Raw genomic sequence first — 19,654 nt, forward strand, 5'->3', positions numbered from 1 at the left:
GTCTAGTTATATTTTCAATGTGGTGGTCGGCTTATCAATTTTAGCAAAATATTTTCGTGATTTAAGCGGGAAGTGCGTGATTTAGACAAAATAATCAAAATGAGCGTTGAAGAAGATGTTATGAAAATACAGAAAAAGCTTACTAAAATGACATCTGAAGACGGCACGGTATGTAACTTAGACTAAAATAATGTAGAAATCTGTCTCCCGCCTGCCCCTAATTGGAATCATCTAATTCATGTATTTCATGACAAAATGAGCTCAAAGCAGTTGTATGAAATGTACGTTGTATTTTATTGCACGCCTCTTTGTCCTACATAATTTTCAACATGCATGTTTAACGTTAGAATCGTAAACAACCCACCCGTAATATAATAAATGAAATGAAAACATTTACAGGGTCAAGAAGAAGCGTTAGAACTTCTGAAAGCACTTCAAACAATGGCTATCAACTTGGACGTCTTAACGAAAACAAGAATAGGAATGACTGTCAATGCTCTGAGAAAATCTAGCAAAGATGATGAAGTTATATCGCTTTGTAAAACACTAATTAAAAACTGGAAAAAGTTTTTGTCGACACCAAACACGACTAAGGATAATGGAAATTCATCCAAATCTAAAAAAGAAGGTAAAGACAAAGATAAAAAAGAAGATAGAGATAAGAAATTGCCAGCATCATTTCCACCACAGTCCAACACTACAGATGCAGTAAGGCTCAAGTGTCGAGAACTTCTAACCCAAGCACTCAAGGCTGCTGGTGAAACTTCCAATGCTTGCGGATCTCCTGAAGAACTTGCTGAAGAGTTAGAAGAGTGTATTTATGCTGAATTCAAAAACACTGACATGCGTTACAAAAACAGGGTTAGATCAAGAGTTGCTAACTTGAAAGATCCTAAGAACCCAACATTACGTACAAATTTCTTTAATGGTGTCATTTCAGCATCACGTTTAGCTAAAATGACTCCTGAAGAAATGGCAAGTGATGAAATGAAAAAGTTGAGAGAAAAATTCATTAAAGAAGCTATTGATGATGCACAGCTTGCCACAGTTCAAGGCACCAAAACAGAAATGTTAAAATGTGGCAAATGCAAAAAGAAGAACTGTACCTACAATCAACTACAAACAAGAAGTTCCGATGAACCTATGACCACATTTGTCCTTTGTAATGAATGTGGTAATCGCTGGAAATTTTGCTAAGACTGCTCTAAACAATCTAGAAAGATGGTTTAAATACTTACTGAAATGATACATTTTTAGTATCATGTATTTTATTACATTTACTATGATTTGGTTTCTTGCAAATATAAATGCATTATTACTGTCATTGACAACTATTGTGTGTAGATAAGGTGATTTTTTAGTTTAAAATTTAATAAAATAATCTGCTTTAAGTCAGACATCGGTTTTATTTTATAATAAAATTAAAGAAAATGTCACTTAACTGTACATTAAATTAACATTAAAACAAAAGTTTCTTAAGCATCACAATTTATCTGTGATTACCTTTATTTTCTAAATTACATATCCTTAAAGGATGTATTTGGATTAATAACAGTTTAATCAGTTAGAAACAACCAATTATATCATTGCATGGTATTCAACTTATTATACATAAATATTTTGTATTATAAATGAAGACAAACTTGACGAATTTAACATCAGTTTCTTAAACTAAAATTATTTAGCAATTGAATAATGAATGCAAGCAGCAACAGGTACAATAATTAATATAAAGTACATTTATTTATACAATAAGTAATTGCAGCTATCAATCTGTTGAGATACAATAATGTTCAAAACTAACTATAATTTATACTATATTCCACTGTTTAAATGTTATCATGTTTTTAATAGCAGTGTCACCCATTTTACATATATTTGCACTGCTTTCATGGTATAGTATTTGCCAAAGTTTACATGTATCTAAAAATATACTATCTTTGTGACCTTCCAAATTTCAGTAATTGAGTTTAATTTTAGCACAAAGATTTAAAATCAAATTGCTAATCTAATATGGCAAGTATCTAATAATGAATAGGACATTTTATTTAAAAAGCAATTATTTGGTTTCCATACCATATTTCACTTGACCATAAACACAAGAAAAACTATTAGAAATTATTAAACCAATAATTCACCAGTTTTAATGTTGACAAATATTTTATCAGTGTTGCATGTCAAATTTTTATTTTGAATTTCTAATTTGAGATCGTACGGCTGACTTTCATTATCGATTTTAGTGATTGTAAAATTGACGTCTTCACTTGCAACAAAACATTCAGGAGTCAATGCTTTCTGATAGTTAAAGTGTGTTTTTAAATGTTCTTTCAAGAAATGTGATTGTAGGACTATCAAATCGCAATAATTACATTTATGATTTGCAGAGTTTGCAACGTTAACGAGGTCCGTATCGTCATGTCTTTTGTAATGGTTATTTAAAGCGTCCTGGCGATGGTTAGTGTAAGGACACAGAAGACACGAGTGCAATTTACGCTTATTTGTAGATTCAGTTGCACTTGCATCTTTGTTAATAGAAGACATTGATCGCCTACGTTGTAATAAGCGCAGTGTTTGTTGATCTCTATATGAAAATTGTTGGAAGTCCGTTTTAGGCATTCCTTTTGGAATTGTTTTGACTGCCAATTTAAGGTTATCGGCACATTCCGGACCTTTCAAATTATCTGAATCTTGTATTTCAGTTTCAACGAAATCACAACCGCCCTTCTTCCTCTCGGCTTGTGCTTCATCGTTCATTTGATGTTTCCGCATGTGTTGGACATAATTTGCATAATATTTAACGGAGTAGTCGCAAAGTTCACACTTGTACCTCTGTTTTGAGCCATGTAAAGATAAATGTATTTTATATTGTTCCCTTTTTTCAAACGCAGACGGACATTTATGGCATTTGTATCGTTTTTCTTTCTGACGTCCGTTTTTAAGATAAGTTGGATATATGAATTCTGGATTACCATGCATCAAGAATCCGAATTGTGGATCGGCTTGAAGCACGGGTGGAAAGTGATCGTTGGGTTTAACTAATTTATCTTTATCGGTGAGTACTCTTTTCTGCGCTTCGGTCTTTCTCTGGAATAAGTCTGTTCCTGAAATTGGAATGTTTTTGTAATCCGCGTCTTCCCCTGATTCATAATCGCCATTGGAATTTTTATTTTCTTTTTCATGTAATGCTTCGTGTTTTGCCAAATTGCCAATGTTTTTGACAGCATAACTACAACTTTTACATTTATATTCGCCTTCGCCGCCGTGTAAGCCCATGTGGTAATTCAGAGCAGAACCTTTAAAGAATTTGGCGGGACATTCTTTACAATTATATTGTTTAGGTGTATGTTTGACTTCTTGGGATTTCTTGTTGTTTAGTTCTACAATTTCATGTTTTTTATTGTGATTGATCACCCAAATTTCAACGCCACTTTCGGTCCGAATAGACTCCAAACAAGGCGGCCTGTGGGCAGGATGAGAATTGTGAGCGAATTTAAGCATTCTGGTTTTCGTGTGGTACTCATCAGAATGAGCTACGGCATGTAAAACCAATTCACTTTCTTCTGATACCGCGAAGTTGCAGTTTTTACATTTGACGGAGAGGTTTGAATTGTGATTTTTATCGTGAACTTGGAGTTCGGTATCCGTAAAATAACGTGCAGGACACAGTTGACAGAAATACAAAGTTTTGATTTCTTTGCTTTCACCGTCCTCATGAGGGGGCGACGAATCATTATTTCCCAGTTTTTCAAGTTCAATGACCTTACGTAATTTGGCCACTTGTTCATCGTCCGGAATGTCGTCCGCGACGGGGCAATAAATCCGTCCGTATAAGTCACCGTGTGATTTGGAATGCTCGGCCAATTTTACCGCATTATCAAAAGTAAACTTACATTCGGAGCATTTGTAGTAAACGGATGCGTCGTTTTCGAAAACGAGGCAATGAATTTTCTCGTGTATTGGGATTTTGCATTTTTGCGAATTTACATACGAACAATAACGACATTTGTACATTTTGTGGAACTCGTTTTTAGCCGACACCCAAACAAACGGAATTTCATTGAACGAATTTGAGGCCGCATCGGAAATATCATCGGCCCTTAACATTAGTTCTAACTCCGCTTCGCTCTCATTTTTCTTTGGATGAATTCCATGCACTCGTAAGTGCTGATGAAGCAAATGCCGTTTCGAAACGCTATAATTACATTCGGGGCATTTATAAGGAGTATCGGCGGGCAAGCGGTGAAATTGTTCGTGATACATATACTGCGATTTGCTATTTGTCTCATATGGACATTCTGAACATCTATGTCGTTTAGTCGAAGCACCTTGGGGCGTTAAGGCAGAGGCTAAGTCTGGCAATGGCGATCTGCATCCCCTGGCCTTAGAGATAAAATCTTCTGGATCTTCGACGCCGTGAACATGTAAATGTTGTATCAGTTCACTTTCGTTTTTCACAAAAAATGGACAAAAGTAGCACTTAAAGACCGAGTTTGTTGACGGTTGGTGTTGTTGTAAATGAATAAAGAGTGCTTGTTTGTCGTTCGATTTGAATGGACATTTGGTACAAAAGTCAGATGTGATGTCATCGATTGTTAACGATCCAACGGCACTGTTCAGTTCTGGCTTCTGTTTGACCGTTGTTATGACTTTTATAACGCCGTTATGCTTCAAGCGACAGTGACGCTGCAAACAAGATAATCAAGATTATCTATACATATAAATAAAATTGGAGTGTCTGTTTTTAATATTGAAATAACCTCTTTTTACTACATGCATATGAATATATATACGGTACATACACCAAAATAACATTTTTTTAAATTTTTCTCTGTCTGTCTGTTTGTTCCGGCTAATCTCTGGAACGGCTGGACCGATTTTGACGGGACTTTTACTGATAGGTAGCTGATGATATAAAGAGTAACTTATGCTACTTTTTTTAGACTAGCTTCGCCCCGCGGCTTCACCCGCGGTACGACAATAACCGCGGGTAGCATCGCGGGACTCCGCTATCAATAATAAAATTTAATGTTTCCGAAGCGAAGCGAGGGCGGGTCGCTAGTAAAAGTAAATAAACATTTTTTTAAAGATAAAGTCAAGGTAAATTTTACCTGTATTACGTGTTTCCAATTCGATAGCTGGTGGCAATGCCCACAACGATATGCCAAGTCCGCTGGATCTATAGAACTTTCTGGTTTCTTATTTCGTACCTCATCACTCGCACCTTCGACCTTAGCGTGTTCTCGGACGTGCTCTAATAACGCATCCTTTGATGGATCCCTGAAATTTAAACAAAAACTCTCATTATTGATATTCTATTAACAATTATATATATTATAGTAAAAGGTTTACTGGTGGTAGGACCTCTTGTGAGTCCGCGCGGGTAGGTACCACCACCCTGTCTATTTCTGCCGTGAAGCAGTAATGCGTTTTGGTTTGAAGGGCGGGGCAGCAGTTGTAACTATACTGAGACCTTAGAACTTATATCTCAAGGTGGGTGGCGCATTTACGTTGTAGATGTCTATGGGATCCAGTAACCACTTAAAAATAGGTGGGCTGTGAGCTCGTCCACCCATCTAAGCAATAAAAAATATATACGGGTAAATATAATATATGTAGTACGGAGCAAAGGTTGCGTTTAAAAGCATCTTGAGTTTGTCTATCAAAGTAAGTTAACAAATTACTAAATTCAATTTGTAGCTATATATACATGGCATAATTTTGAGATGTGGGATCTCAAAATAATATCTGTCGAATGAATACAGATCATATCTTGTGTATTTTTTTTTTTTTACGACTAAAAGTTAACAAGGATAACATAAACGCAATTCCAATGCGATTGAGATTTGTACGCTATGTTTCCGGATATTTAAAATACATTATGACGTTTATGGACTCATGTAACCACTTAACACAAGTTAAGCCATGAGCCTGATCGTCTATTGACGGAAATAGTATCAGCATTGTGTTAATCAGATATAGATTCCGGTATAGTTAAAATGTAAGATTAATACTGTAGAGTTGTGTACCTTAAGAAATCATTATAGACATTCCTTCAAGCGAGAAAGGTACGTAGGTTAATCTATATATTAATACGTGGATCAAAAACTTTGTATCCCTTTTTACAAAAATTGCGCGGACGGAGGAGTATGAAATTTTCCACACTTATAGAGAATATAGAGAAGAAGTGCACAATGCTAATATTTTTTTTAAAGAATAAATAAAAGATACATTAAATCAATAAAGAAAACATTACACACACTACATTCCATGTGTTGGACGCACACACGCATGCATACTATTTATTTATTGTCTAACTTTTGTTCTTGGCGTCTGTTGTCAAATTGAGAATAGATTAAATATTTTGTCTTTGTTAATATTTTTTATAGTGTAGTCTTAGCGAAATTTGTGATTATAGAAGTATAAAATACAATCATAATAGTGTACAAACTTACAATTCCAATTAATTGTAGTCGAATTTCGACTACTGCGGGACCACTAGTTCAATTAACTATGTGAAACGATAGTAATGACATAATGTCAGATAGTAGATTAGTAAATAGAAAACAAAGGTACACAAATAAATCTTACTTGTAATTGCACTTTTTACACTTCCAGAGTGTCCTTTTTATTACTTTCTTATCTTGATTTGCGATGGACTCAAGTGATGTTTGGAACTCAAAGTGCTTAGTTTGGAGGTTTAACGGTTGCATATCGTATATTGTGTTGGTATCGTTGAATTCGTCGGCGGGGTCGTCGACATCCATAGTGTCGTCAACGTACGTGTTAGGGTCGAGATAACGAAATTCAGTTTTTCCATTTTCATTAGGCACAGGTATGGCTAAGAATTTTGTGTACTTGCTGTAATTTCTTCTGCCCGTTTCATCGGTCATCAATACTTTGGCATCGTTGTGATCTGGATCTCTAACGGATTTTAATTTGATATGCTTCGTTATGTCCCACCGCCAGTTCGATTTATATTTGCAGATAGAGCACTCGAATGGTTTTTTATTCAAATGTCCTACGATGTGGACGTGGAATCTGGACGCAGTCGAGGCCCAGAAGGAACAATGCGGACATTTGAACACATTTTTACCGGCCGCCTGACTCGGCGATAAGTTCATACTTTCGTTTTCATCGACTAACTCAATTTCGTAGGTTCGCGTCATATCTGGAAGCGTTGAATCGTCATTTATGTTTATGTCCAATGGTATTTCGAACTTGTTTGGCTCGTTCGGCTCGATATTGTTCCAAACAAAAACAACGTTCTCCATTGGATGCGGTTCAACATCTTTATCACGATTTATATTACCGGCGTCGCTTGCCGAATTCTGGTCCTGAGAAATTTCGTTTTGTTTTAAATTAGCACTTTTCCCACAGCTCTGCATATGAACATATAGATCTGCACTAGATTTACATCTGTGTCTACAGTTCTGGCAACGGGTTGAACCTGAACTAGGCATTAGCGTGTTCGTCATGCTTCTGCTCGCTAATGGTATGCAATTCTTTTCGTGTACCGAATGCTCTGACAAACATTTACTTTGAAAGCTACAGTTTTTGCATATAAGCGATCCCTCCTCGCCGGTTTCAGTCAAGAGTCGCTTTTTAAGTTTGTCAAAGAATGATTCGTTTTTCTTTCGGCACTCGGTATCTTTGATGAAGGTATTATTGGTAAAACAATTGTCGTATGTAGGACTTTCTGGATTACAGATCATAGTGTCGGGCGTTTCGGTATCTGAGCATAATTTCATTTTTTTGGCTGGCGGCTCATTGTTAGTGGTCTTGTTTTGATTGGGCGTTGACGTGTTTAGGGGTATGAGTTGGGGCAGGGGTCGAGGAGTTTTTTTATTCCTTTGCCCCTTTGAGTCGTCTGTGCCGCTGCTCGGCGACTGCTGACTGTGATCATTGTGAACAAAATGTGAGATCTTGTTTGGGGCTTCGGAGGTGTCGTTTGAATCACTATTACAGGAGAGGTCCTTCTCCATATTCTGTAATCCCATTTCCTGTAAAACGAGAAAAGAAACTTTAAGGTGGAAACATTATAACGTTCACAATATAACATAATCATGACTAATAATATGTAACATAATCGCACAATTATTTTCAATCAACATCATGTATTTTAGAATTACCGATTACTGATTATATCAGTATTTTAGTGAATGTATGAAATGAAGTTTGACAGGAGTCTGTGGTCCCTGGCATTGTTGATGTCCACGAGCTATTTGGTGGGACGTGTACTCGTCGGCCTTAGAAGGCAATAAAAAAATCACATCTTTGTGTCAGGATGAAAACGAAGACTAACAAACAGTTACAAGAATGTAAATGGTGATTATTTATCTTAGATTTTATCTTATCATTTATTTCCATCATAATATGTTAGTGGTGGGCAGCGGCTTAGTTGTATCTCTTACACTGCTGACAGCCATGATAACCACTTACCATCAGACGAAGCATGCACTCGTCTGCCTTCGATTACAGTAAGATAGATTAATCTTCATACAACAGAGCCATAGCTACCGATAGCCGGCTGACGTTCGGAGAATTACAACAAATACAAATAAAATTAATATTATTACAGGCAAAATAATTACTACGAACATAAAATCAAGCTTTCGTGCCAAAATACGAAGAGCACGTTATAACGTACTTCCATAAATATTTGGGAGATTTAATTCTATGCTGATAAATTAAGAAGTGAGCTAACGGCTCTTACTTAGTGAGACTAGCGATACTTAGCGATATATCTTAGCGTAGTCTATACAAGAATGCCACCGCCTAATTTGAGGCGTTAAGAAGTAAACTCAAGTTTTCAATTGCTATCTATCAAGTTCTGTTATGATCTGTTATTAAGCCGGATTGCACGATTTATTTGCAGGCTATATTACAATCAAACCTGTGATATAGTAAACAAACATCTGTACTGCCCTTAAAAATTTATAGAATATTCTCACTCTAAGTAGATTAATATTCTCACAGTAGATTCATATTTTAACGATCTGTTAACTAGTAAATGTACCTACATAAATATATAATAAATATACAATGCGCCGGTTTTATGTTTGTTTTTTAAATATTCTATAATGTTTTATGATTACTTCGCACAGTTTATCCTGAGTTTTGAATGTGTGAAACGTTATCCGAATCAATGTCCATCATCATGATGTTGATTTGTTTACGGTTTGCGCGTTATATCGAGTATAGACTAAATGATTTAGAACAGAGCTTGACGTTTGAGAGGATCATGCAGGAAAATAATAACAATAGTTAAGATGTTACGTATAACGAATTGGACATGACCATGCATTGTGAAGAGAATGAAAATTCATGCAGATAAACCGCGTGCATTCAAAGCGAAAGACAACAGTGTGACGTCACTGTGCGCTACCTGCGGCCGCAGAGAGGTGCGGTCGCTCACACACATTAGACAACAAGCATACGACGGCGGCACTCACCGAAGCGGAGTGTGAGGATCGTGAATCGCCGCTCCCTTCCTCTTCCTTTATGAGAAGCAAACTCGCTTCGTCCGCTTGTGCTGCGTCACTGGCGCCCACCCGATTGCGACGACGATTGACGTGCGAGTGGCCCGCCTGTGGCGTGTGGTGATTCATTTCATGTACAGTCAAACTCTGCTTTATATCCGCAGTAAAGTTGCACATTGAACATTTAAAACTTCCGATACCACCGTGATTTTTCATGTGACGATCTAAGTTCCATTTGTACGGTGTTCTAAAGTCGCAAACTATGCATTTGATCATGGGCATCGAATGATATTTGACGTGCTTAGTGAATCGCGCTCGTAAATGTGTCACATAGTTACACTTATCGCAGGAGAAAAGTTTATCCTTGCCTTTCAACGGAGTGTCGCCTCTAAATCGTTCTTCTTCAAATTCTATTTCGCAAGAACGGTCAGTCTTATCATCAGTGCAGTCATCCATGTCAAGCTGTATATCGTCGACTTCCTCGATCTCTTCTAGCATATCTTCCATTCTATCTTGCCGTTCTTGCGATTCAATTTCAACATAGCCACCATTTGTTTGGGGCATCTCGAAATCGACTTTTGCGGTCGTTTGCAAAAGTAAGTCATCATGGACCATCTTAACGTGTCTTACGAGTTTCTGATTGTGCCTCGAGGCATAGATGCAATGGGGACATTCATATATCTTCAACTTAACGAAATGAGTGTCACGCGTGTGTACCAGATAAGCGCGTGGATTTTGAGTGTAGAACGTGCACTTTGTACAGTTGTAGTTTCTTCTTATCTTACAGTGGGGCAATTCAAAATCTTCGGCGGTGTCTGAAGAAGCGCCAGAGGACACGTCGCCGAGGAGGCGGCCTTCGAAGGCGCGCGCGACTGTCGTGACCTCGCCGAATTGCGCGTCAGCCGGCGAGGACATCTGCTGAAGCATACTCCGCTGTAACAAAATAATGTTCTGTGTCGGTTAAACGTTCCGGGAGAGCGCGCGGCGAGAAACGCGCCTTGGTTGCCGGCACGTGTGCGGTGCGCGAGAACGTCGCCGGCTGAATGAGTGGCCCAACTCCAAGCAGCCGGCGATTGCCGTGGCGGCTGACGGTCGGACCGAGGACGCGTAGGCGCGGGTCGGGAGGCGGAGGCCGGGCCTTATGTCATGTGTTTCTTATCCTCTTCAACGCGGTTGGTTAGGGTGAACAAAAGTGGCGGTCTGTCTTCAACAATTTTAGTCCTTGGCCAAACGTTGGCTTTTCCTTCACACTTTGTATGTAAATCATAACAAAACACGCAATGATTTTAGTTTTGTTAATACTATAAGGTACTCGTTGTTAAACAAAGCAAGCAAGAAGAAAGAAGTAGAGTTACTGCCGTCCAAATAGCTAATCAGTCTTTGTATTCATTTTCGAATGCAACCCAATAGTGGCTATTTCAATATATTTTATTTATCAAAAATACTCAACAGCCGATAATTACTATTAAGCGTGGCCCTTAGACTGATAGGCTCGCCTTTGGCCTTTATGCACATAAGTTCTAATTTTAATAAAAGTCGAGGACTTATAAATGTCCAGACAGGTATTGACGATCTAACATTCAACCAAGAAGTCCCATGTTGAATTTACACGAATAATAAAACGCGGTAATTTTTTTTTTCATTAGCTTCTAAGCTATTTATTACAGCTTAAACAAATCCTGTGTGTAAAGCTCATTTCACAGCATACATGTTGTAAATGAAGTGTAAAAATCGTCCGTTACGGAGGAATATTATAACGCTTATTCATTTGAATATTCGAAATGGCTAATAATTATTGACAAATTATCTGGTTTTGGACGGCAATGTAGTAAATGATTTTTTATTTTGTTAGTTAAAACTCTTATTGTTGTTTAATGTCCATATATATTTTGATTATCATACAGCACCAAGTAAAGAGTTTATTTAAGGAAATACATATTTAATATGTTTAGTACTACTGTAAAAAAGACAAAAAATAGAGTCCAAACTTTAAAAAATATGTTAATTCTATGTTAATTAGCAAAAAAGCGTTGATGTCTTTTGTTCTTAAGGAAGATTTAGTTATATTTAACTAGGTTGAAATAATTGCACGCCTACAATATTTACTATTCTCACTAGCTAACTTTATCATCGACGATGAAAATTTTTTAAAGTCGATTTCATAAATTACTTTTAAGATTCTTGTTCTAGTTACGATTAGCAACGAACGTGTGGATACAGATATTTTAAGATTTAAAATTTTTTGAGATTTGTATGATTTATTTTAGCCCTTATGCGTAGAGTAATAAATTTCGCTTGCTAAAATTCGTAATTTTTTGTTCTTATATGTATAACTTTAGGACGGCAGAATTGTAATATTATTAAATCAAACAAATTAAAGTAACAAACACAAAATAGGAAGTAAGGTTAAAATGTATTTATTTATTATTATTGTATCGTTATTATTTTCGTCTTATACTATGTTCGTTATTATATGTTTACCGAGTTTACCATTAAACATTAAATTTTACCGGAGACAGCGTAGTCTCAGGTGGGTTTGTCTTGAAAGGCAGCTGACACTTGGGTTCTGATGGGTCGAGGGTAGGATGCGGGGCGAGGGGCGGGTCAGCAGCCGGCTCGTCGACGCAGACAAGTCGACAGGGTCGTGCCAGGAAACGGCCGGAGAAGGCATCCCAACCCGAGTACAATGGAGGCGGCGGCGCGCCGCAGGGGGAGCCCTCGTAATCGATATGGCGACGCTAAGGTCCGTTGGCCGCTGTGAGCGGTTTGGAGCGCTGCAGAGGCGGATGCCCTTCGTCCCGCGCGCCCCTCGCTGCCCTCTCATCCACCACACCTGCTACGTACCTCTATTTATAGAGCGACCCAACCGACACAAGCTGGGGTTGCTGGCGTATCGACTTTGCCTTGGCTGTTGATGTTTCTTTTATACTTAATGTAAATGTATTTCACACACGATTCTCAAATTGTTTGTCGTCGATGGCGCTCGTCGCGGCAAGGGAAACGCCCGTCTGCTTATTATTTGACACAATGCTGACAAAAATAGCACACGTTCGGTGAGCAACCGCGATCTTGTCTACGTTATTTAGCAAACGAAGGGTGATGGTTGGTGTTACAAAACGACGCGACGACGACTCTCTTGCCTATTTCAAATATATTTCTGCATAATCTCGAAAGTGAATGAGCAAACTGTTACTAAAGGCTAAAACACGTTTAGTTCTTGGTTTCGTTAAAAAAGTTAATTAAACAAATTGTATTTTACACATTGTAATGATTTTGTTAAAGACATTAATAATTAGATAATTTTAAGACCATTTAGTTGGATACCGGTCATTCCCTGCGACCGGTAAGAGCACGCATAAATTTTATGTTAATGCCCCATTCCTTTCACTCTCGATGCGTTCAATTCCCAATGAGCGATTTGGACGTATCGAGGACGCTTTTGCTTTCATCTGATGGTCGAACCGTCTACAGAATATATTTTTTTATATGAATCGATCAATTTTGATTAGTAACGTTTATTGCGTGAAGTGAATTTAATTATTGTTTAACTTCTTTGCCGCTGAAAATCAATTTAATTACTTAATACAATTATTATGAGAGAATAACAATTTGTTAGGTAATATTTGGGTTTGTGTTCATGTGACCTTTATTCAATTCAGTTTTTTTTTAATATCCCTTTAGGCATTTTAGCGAGAGATTTTGACATATTAACTGCCTAAAATCAACGTACAATAAATAGCACGCGAGTCGTTTCAATTTCGTATCGTTCATATCTAACGATAGACAGAGTTAGGAGAAGCTTCGCTAGTCATAACAAGACGTGACTATTGTTGATCGATGGTCTTCAGGAATGACTATATTGTAACAAGTTACGAAATTTAGGAATAAAATTAGGTATTTTAATGCAGGGTTTGTATGATCGCCTTAGTTTCAATTCAAACACAAAATTAAATAAATAGTCATAAGGCGCAAAGTAAGAAGCGCTAACTTGTTTTTTAGCTTAGACTTCATAGACTGCTCGATGTCAAGCTGTTACCGAAGTTAACACGTACACGAGGCCAAAGAGAATTCTCTCCCATAACAGCTACCCAACCCTTCAATCTCACGCATGATTGCATCGCTGCAAATATAGGGTAAACAGTCTAGCTAAAAATAGGATTGTGGTACCAACCAGTGCAGTCGCTCAAAACGCCCTATCACGAGTATTCTAGAAAATAATAAGACCGAGATAAGAACATGAAGTGAGGAGCAGTCATCGTTTGAAAAGCCAGAACGGATCGCAATCCCGTTCCTTCTGATTAAAAACCGGCCATATAATATTCTCGAGGCGTCAGTCTAGTCACCTAGTATTTAATGATTCTTTCTATTATACTGGTAGGGCCCGGGCCGAGGTTAATGTCTTTGTTCAATATATTCGAGGTTCGTGTGTATTTTATTTTTCGTTAATGTTTAAGTCAATCAAAATACGACAATAAAGCTGGAGCCCGCTTCGAATGTTAAACTGCAAAACCTACTGATTTGAAACATGACTGTACCTATTCAATACATCTGGGCATCTACTGTTGGCATTGCTTATATCAGCGAGCCACACAAATGAAGTCTGCCTCCAATGGTAATAAACAAATTATGCATTAAAATGAGAGAGTATGGGCGCAGTTACGTGTTTAAAATTCGACCCTTTCTTGGCTGCCATAATAGGGATAGTCATCCAACAGTTTGCGATGCGCTTGCAAAACGTATTCATTGGAAGCAGATCACGCACACGTCCATGTTGGCTATCGTTGTGTGTGTGTGACGTGTTTCAATAGGTTTGTGTCGTCATTTGTTTGCGGTGCGGTGTGCTCGTTGAAGTCAGGCCAGGTGCAGATACTCCAACAGTGACAATAAATTTCGATTACCTTAACCATTTTTGCAGCAGCCGAAGCGATTGTTATGGTAATAGCAGGTAAATACAGGAGAAGTTCAACTATTTGAAAACAAGTATGCCTTAGAAGGGACGAGTGAGTAACATGATACGAACCCACGGTCTAGTCTATCTAGACCGACCCAGATTTGGCTCTAAATTTTAAGCAATTAACAATTCTTTCAATAACGGCTTAACTGCTTTTAACGTTTCAAACCTTTCAAACGTTTTCTTGTTTGATTTTATACTCTATGTTTGAAAACTCAAGATCTATCTTAAGCCCGAGTATTTCTGGAAAGGTCCATCACTTGTCAAGAATATCGAATTCAACTACTGTTAGTGCAAAGCGTCCATAGTCCCTAAGCACATACAACGTAATGAAAATAAACATATTTAAGTTTAAATTGACAATTCTAAGGAAAACTATAATGACCCGCCATTTATTCTACCACACAATCTGTGGATGATGTCGAGTGAACGCAAACAAAGTGATTCTTATTTTTTATTTGTCATTTACAATACCCACAGACTTCGTGTTGAACTCGACGAACAAATGCTGATGAAAATAATTGAGTTTTAATTCTTTTGGAATAGGTATGTTGCAAATGCAAAAATGATGTTCTAAGTAGAGGAGCTATTCATCTATTTTAAGTTTATATAAAGATGTACGGAATGTATATATTTCTATTATGCTTTCCACTTGTATTGGAACAATTAGTGGACAATGTACCGTTAAATTATATCCTACACATAGGCATACAGGTGTATATAATTTTAATCAATATTTCACTATATATTTGTAAACGGAATGGTGCAGCCATGTTACGGATTTTGCGACGCAAATAATTTGCGCGCCAATTGACCTTTCGTCGGACATCGTTGTCGGAGCAGTACGATGGCGACGGGCGCGGTCTCCGGCTCCGACCAACACGTGCTAAATATAGATGTGCGACAACACGCCACATCGAACGAACACCCGCTCGGGGCCGACAACGTAGGCAGTTTTCCTTTATCACCCACCCGACAGTCTCTTCCTTGGATTTTACGGAAGCTTCGCCAGAGACGAAGGCGACGGGATGTCGACCCACTCCACCCTCCCGGGATCGATACAGATGGTCGCCGCAGGAACACCCTCAGCTTTATGTGTAAGAACCGACCCGAAGAGGGTGAAGTTTATCAGACCTGTCATTTTGTATGTGAGCTGCCTGTCGACATTCATATATGTAGCTTTACGGATAGATACTGAAATCTATTTGAAGTGGTTGTATGTGACATTGCGGTTTTATTTCAGATAGTCGAATTTCATGAACCTAATTTAAATCAAAATTTGAATAAAATTTCGTTGACTTGGGACATATTTTACAACAATCACGAGTCACTAGTTCCGACTGATAATTAACGTAGCCTTGAAGGCGACTGGTATACGATGCAAGGCGCGCACAATGAAAATAGTGCAACCGTCGATGACCATCATAGCAGCCGTGTTCTCGAATGGAATTCGTACCGAGCGGCGGTTGGCGTGCGCTGTGCTCATTTAAAGATGGCTCCGATAAGGCGCAATGACGCCGCTCCTCGGGCGCGGGCGTTGTGTCAGCAGCACGGGTGTGTGCGTGCCTCGGCATGCCGGTGTGACGACGCCGTCCCTGGTTGTCCCGCCCCTCACCCCGCGGCTGCACGTTCCGCAACATGTGAGGCGACTCTGCCTTGCTCATGTCCGTCGTCTACGCCACCCAACAGCCGCAACCGCTCTCATGTCGGTCCTCCCTCGACGAGGCCCGCTGATAATAATGCGCCTTATCAAACCAGCAGATAGCAGAGGTGCTGTTCGCTCGTTTAGATGTCACGGACACACTAAACGACGTCAACTAACTCGTCTACAACTTGTTTGTCACTATAAGAGTTCGTAATTAAATGACCAAATAACATATTTCTATAGTAGAACTAGGTAGTTGAAACAATATAAATATGTGCGGGGTTAAAACGAAGTGTACTTTATCAAATTATTTCGCAGTACCTTTAATATACATTACACATAAATTCAGAGGCTTGTCATCTTCGCACTTTGCACTTTCAAGAAAAAAATTGCGTACTTAATCAACGATGAACAGTGCCTAGTTAAAGAGTAATGTTGTACGTATTGAACTTGATAAAATTTCACGATAGTTATTTATTGTTACTAATTTCAATGTAGTTCATCACACTACAACAACATTATACATTGTAAATGCACAACTGTCCTGAACTTCGACAAAAGATGAAAACACCTTGAGCAGAAATTTACACGTGTAGATTAAAGTGCGGCGTAGAGTTTATCTAACCTTTCTTATTCTGACTGGTATTACATATACGTTTAATCACGTTTGTATTGTTTTCAGTCAATATGGAAAAAAGGACCTCCTCTAGTTTAATTGCGAACTCAAAAAGTTTGACACGAATAAAGAACATCCTTTATCATTATAATTTGAATTAATTTAATTTATGATTATGAGGGTAATTTAAAAAAAAAAGCTGACCATTTCGGTGTTTTACGTATTCGAATATTTCAATAATTTTGCTTGCAATAATAATAAGTATTACACAATAATAAGATCAGATATTGTATCTCTAACATCATGAAACTAGTCTTAACATTGAATATCAGAGACGAACATATAATCATTATAACAAATGGTGCATGTTTTTTGTGGCGATGTGACTGGCGGTTCGTCTGTTTCATTGCCACATTCGGCCCTTCTGAAAAAGTGGCGCGGCGCTGCCTTCCCTAAAATACTTTCCTTGCGTAGATCATCAAAGACCGTCATATAACTCTACACAAATATAGAAAAGGGCAGTTTAAAGTTACACAATTAACGCATGTAAGGTAAAATAACTTTAAAATGGGTTGACGGCAAGTGATACTCTAGGATTACATATAATCCAATACTCGACTAATACTAAGGAATTGAAGCGACGTAGCTATCATCAGCGTTAGCTCTCCGAATAACTTTCCGTGAAACAGACAGTTGACCGATTCCAATTCAAATACAAAATCATTTAATTCAACTTAGATGTCAGTATAACACACTTGTTGAATGTCAAAATATAAATAACAATGTTAACTCTACCACCGGTTCCAAAAAAAAGCCACAGTCCTGAGAAGAACCGGCGAAACAAACTCAGCGAGCTTTTTTTTTGTTTTTTCTCAAATATTTACAATAAAGGAAAAAACAAGTCAAAAAATACAATTAAAAATAATAATAATAATAATGAAAAATGAAAAGGCCAGGAGCGAACGCCTCATTCCCACGTAGTGCCATCTAGTAAATAATCCTTAACTTTATAATATACCTTGTTGCACAAACGTTCCTTGACAGTTTTCTTAAATCTATGAACAGGTAGTAATTGAACGTTTAGTGGGATCTTGTTGAAAAGTTTCGTTGAAAATTCGGTGGTAGCATTTCACAATTCTAAGTTTTCATTTTTGTATGGTGTCAAACAGAAGCAAACAGTAATTTGAAGACTAGCTCAGAAGTCACAGTAGCATTCGAAATGAGGCTTGGTCTGTGTTTTCTATACCAGATTCCTCAGAGAAGGTGCAAAGTCTCTACAAGCTATAATTTTTCAACAAACATAATGAAATTTCTATGACCGTGTGTGTAATATGAAGTGTATTCAGAACTGCCCACAGTTAAGATCCTGTCAAAATGCAATACAGGTTCTATTTAAGTCGCTTGCTCACTAGCCGACATAGGCTAATAAAAATAAAATTGAAATATTCTTTATTTGTACACACTGTTAATAAAATACAGTAATTGGGATAAGATATAAAAAATGGCGAGCTTAACTCAACAATTGAGTTATCTACCAGCTAACCGTTCTCAAAGAAGGAAAGCTTTACATTAGTGGGTAGATGAGTACAATCTAATTAGCAATAAAAATAACAAAAATAAACACTAATACATAAATAATATATGATATGATATAATAAATATATGATATAATTTCAACGATTGATTACGAAGTTTATTTATACTTAGATATGTATTTATACTCCACAGCAGATAAACTGTGTTTAATCTAAAGGGCTATCTAAATTGACATCATTGATTTTAACACAACTTGTTGAGCATTTGACAGCAACGCGTTTACGCAAAAGAAATATGAATGAAATAAATTCATACATTATTTGGATGTTCAACGTTTTTATGTTAACAGAATAACAATGTCAATGCATAAACAACTAACTTTATTTCGATGAATTTATATATATTTATGTAATAAGACGGAAAAGTTTGTTCGTATTTTATGTATAAACTCATGATATCATCATAATTTATAAACATACATTTGATGAAAATATAATATTATTTCTATAATTTGTTGCCATTATGCAGGTGGCAACATCCCATTGCTGTAGAAATTTGGTGAGCTTGTGATAAAAAAATGCTACTGCTAATTTAATACTGCCTAAAGTATCCTGAAGAAGCCGAGGCAGGTTATAAAATCTGAGGGTGCAAAATTTGATCTATATGGTGGTTGCATTAACACTTCCCAATCAAGTTCTATCAATATTAGCTAGGTAGCGAAAGATGTGTGTGGTCAGACATGATGAACATGATGAAAAAAAACATCCGGCCGTTTTTCTCTATTTTTTGCTTGAGTCAGTTGTTGGCAGTACAGATGCGAATCGATGGTCTTGCACGGCAGGAAAAACTCATGAACGATGCCTTTCTAATCCCACTATACACACCATGCTCTTATTGAGTTAAATAAGGTTTCGATATTGTCTGTACATGAGGTGCTTACAGTGAGGTCGTGTGGCTTCAAATATAGAATTATTTTGTGTTTCCAGACTTTTTCATATGGGTCAAAATTGTTTTGTAGTCCCCAGCGCTGCTGCTACATTTTTTACTGCTCCACCTTCCTCCTTGCATCGTTCTCCCCATTACTGAGGGTCGTGACTCCCCCGTTGCATCAATCTCTCTTGTACGATCGTCCTCCATCTGCTGCGATCCTTGGCCTCGTGGAGGGCATCGTGAAGGTTGAGGAGCGAGGAGCTTACTGCTACTACACTTTTTTTAATCGAAGTTATGTGTTTTCGTCGTGTCGGAACGTGTTCTTAAAAATCGATAAGATTTAAGTTCGCGTGGTAATAAAATATCTCTGCTTGAAATTTTTTACTACGGAGCTGGTAAATCAAGACTTGAGAGCAATTTTGGAGGTTCATGCTCGTCCATATTCTCCGGTTGCGCGTTGATGTGCTTAGTTCAAACGAGGAAAAACTTCCATTATC

General features: G+C 37.6%; 2 protein-coding genes across 2 annotated transcripts in view; one reads left to right on the forward strand and one right to left on the reverse strand.

Moving 5' to 3' along the window:
- TfIIS (RNA polymerase II elongation factor) lies at positions 1-1,395 on the forward strand. The gene is made up of 2 exons (XM_028178286.2): positions 1-168; positions 400-1,395. The coding sequence occupies exons 1-2, from the start codon at positions 100-102 to the stop codon at positions 1,195-1,197; spliced, it is 867 nt and encodes a 288-aa protein (XP_028034087.1). The 5' UTR covers positions 1-99; the 3' UTR covers positions 1,198-1,395.
- LOC114245951 (uncharacterized) overlaps positions 1,387-19,654 on the reverse strand; it is a 27,064-nt gene continuing 8,796 nt past the window's right edge. Inside the window, exons 2-5 of the mRNA XM_028178285.2 lie at positions 9,453-10,412; positions 6,589-8,000; positions 5,109-5,277; positions 1,387-4,683 (exon numbers count right to left, since the gene is read on the reverse strand). Of these exons, the coding sequence (XP_028034086.2) occupies positions 2,122-4,683; positions 5,109-5,277; positions 6,589-8,000; positions 9,453-10,406 (5,097 nt within the window). The 5' untranslated portion in view covers positions 10,407-10,412 and the 3' untranslated portion in view covers positions 1,387-2,121. The remainder of the gene's footprint in view (positions 4,684-5,108; positions 5,278-6,588; positions 8,001-9,452; positions 10,413-19,654) is intronic.

Source organism: Bombyx mandarina, chromosome 04, assembly GCF_030267445.1.
Source record: "Bombyx mandarina strain Sakado chromosome 04, ASM3026744v2".
NCBI lineage: Eukaryota > Metazoa > Arthropoda > Insecta > Lepidoptera > Bombycidae > Bombyx > Bombyx mandarina.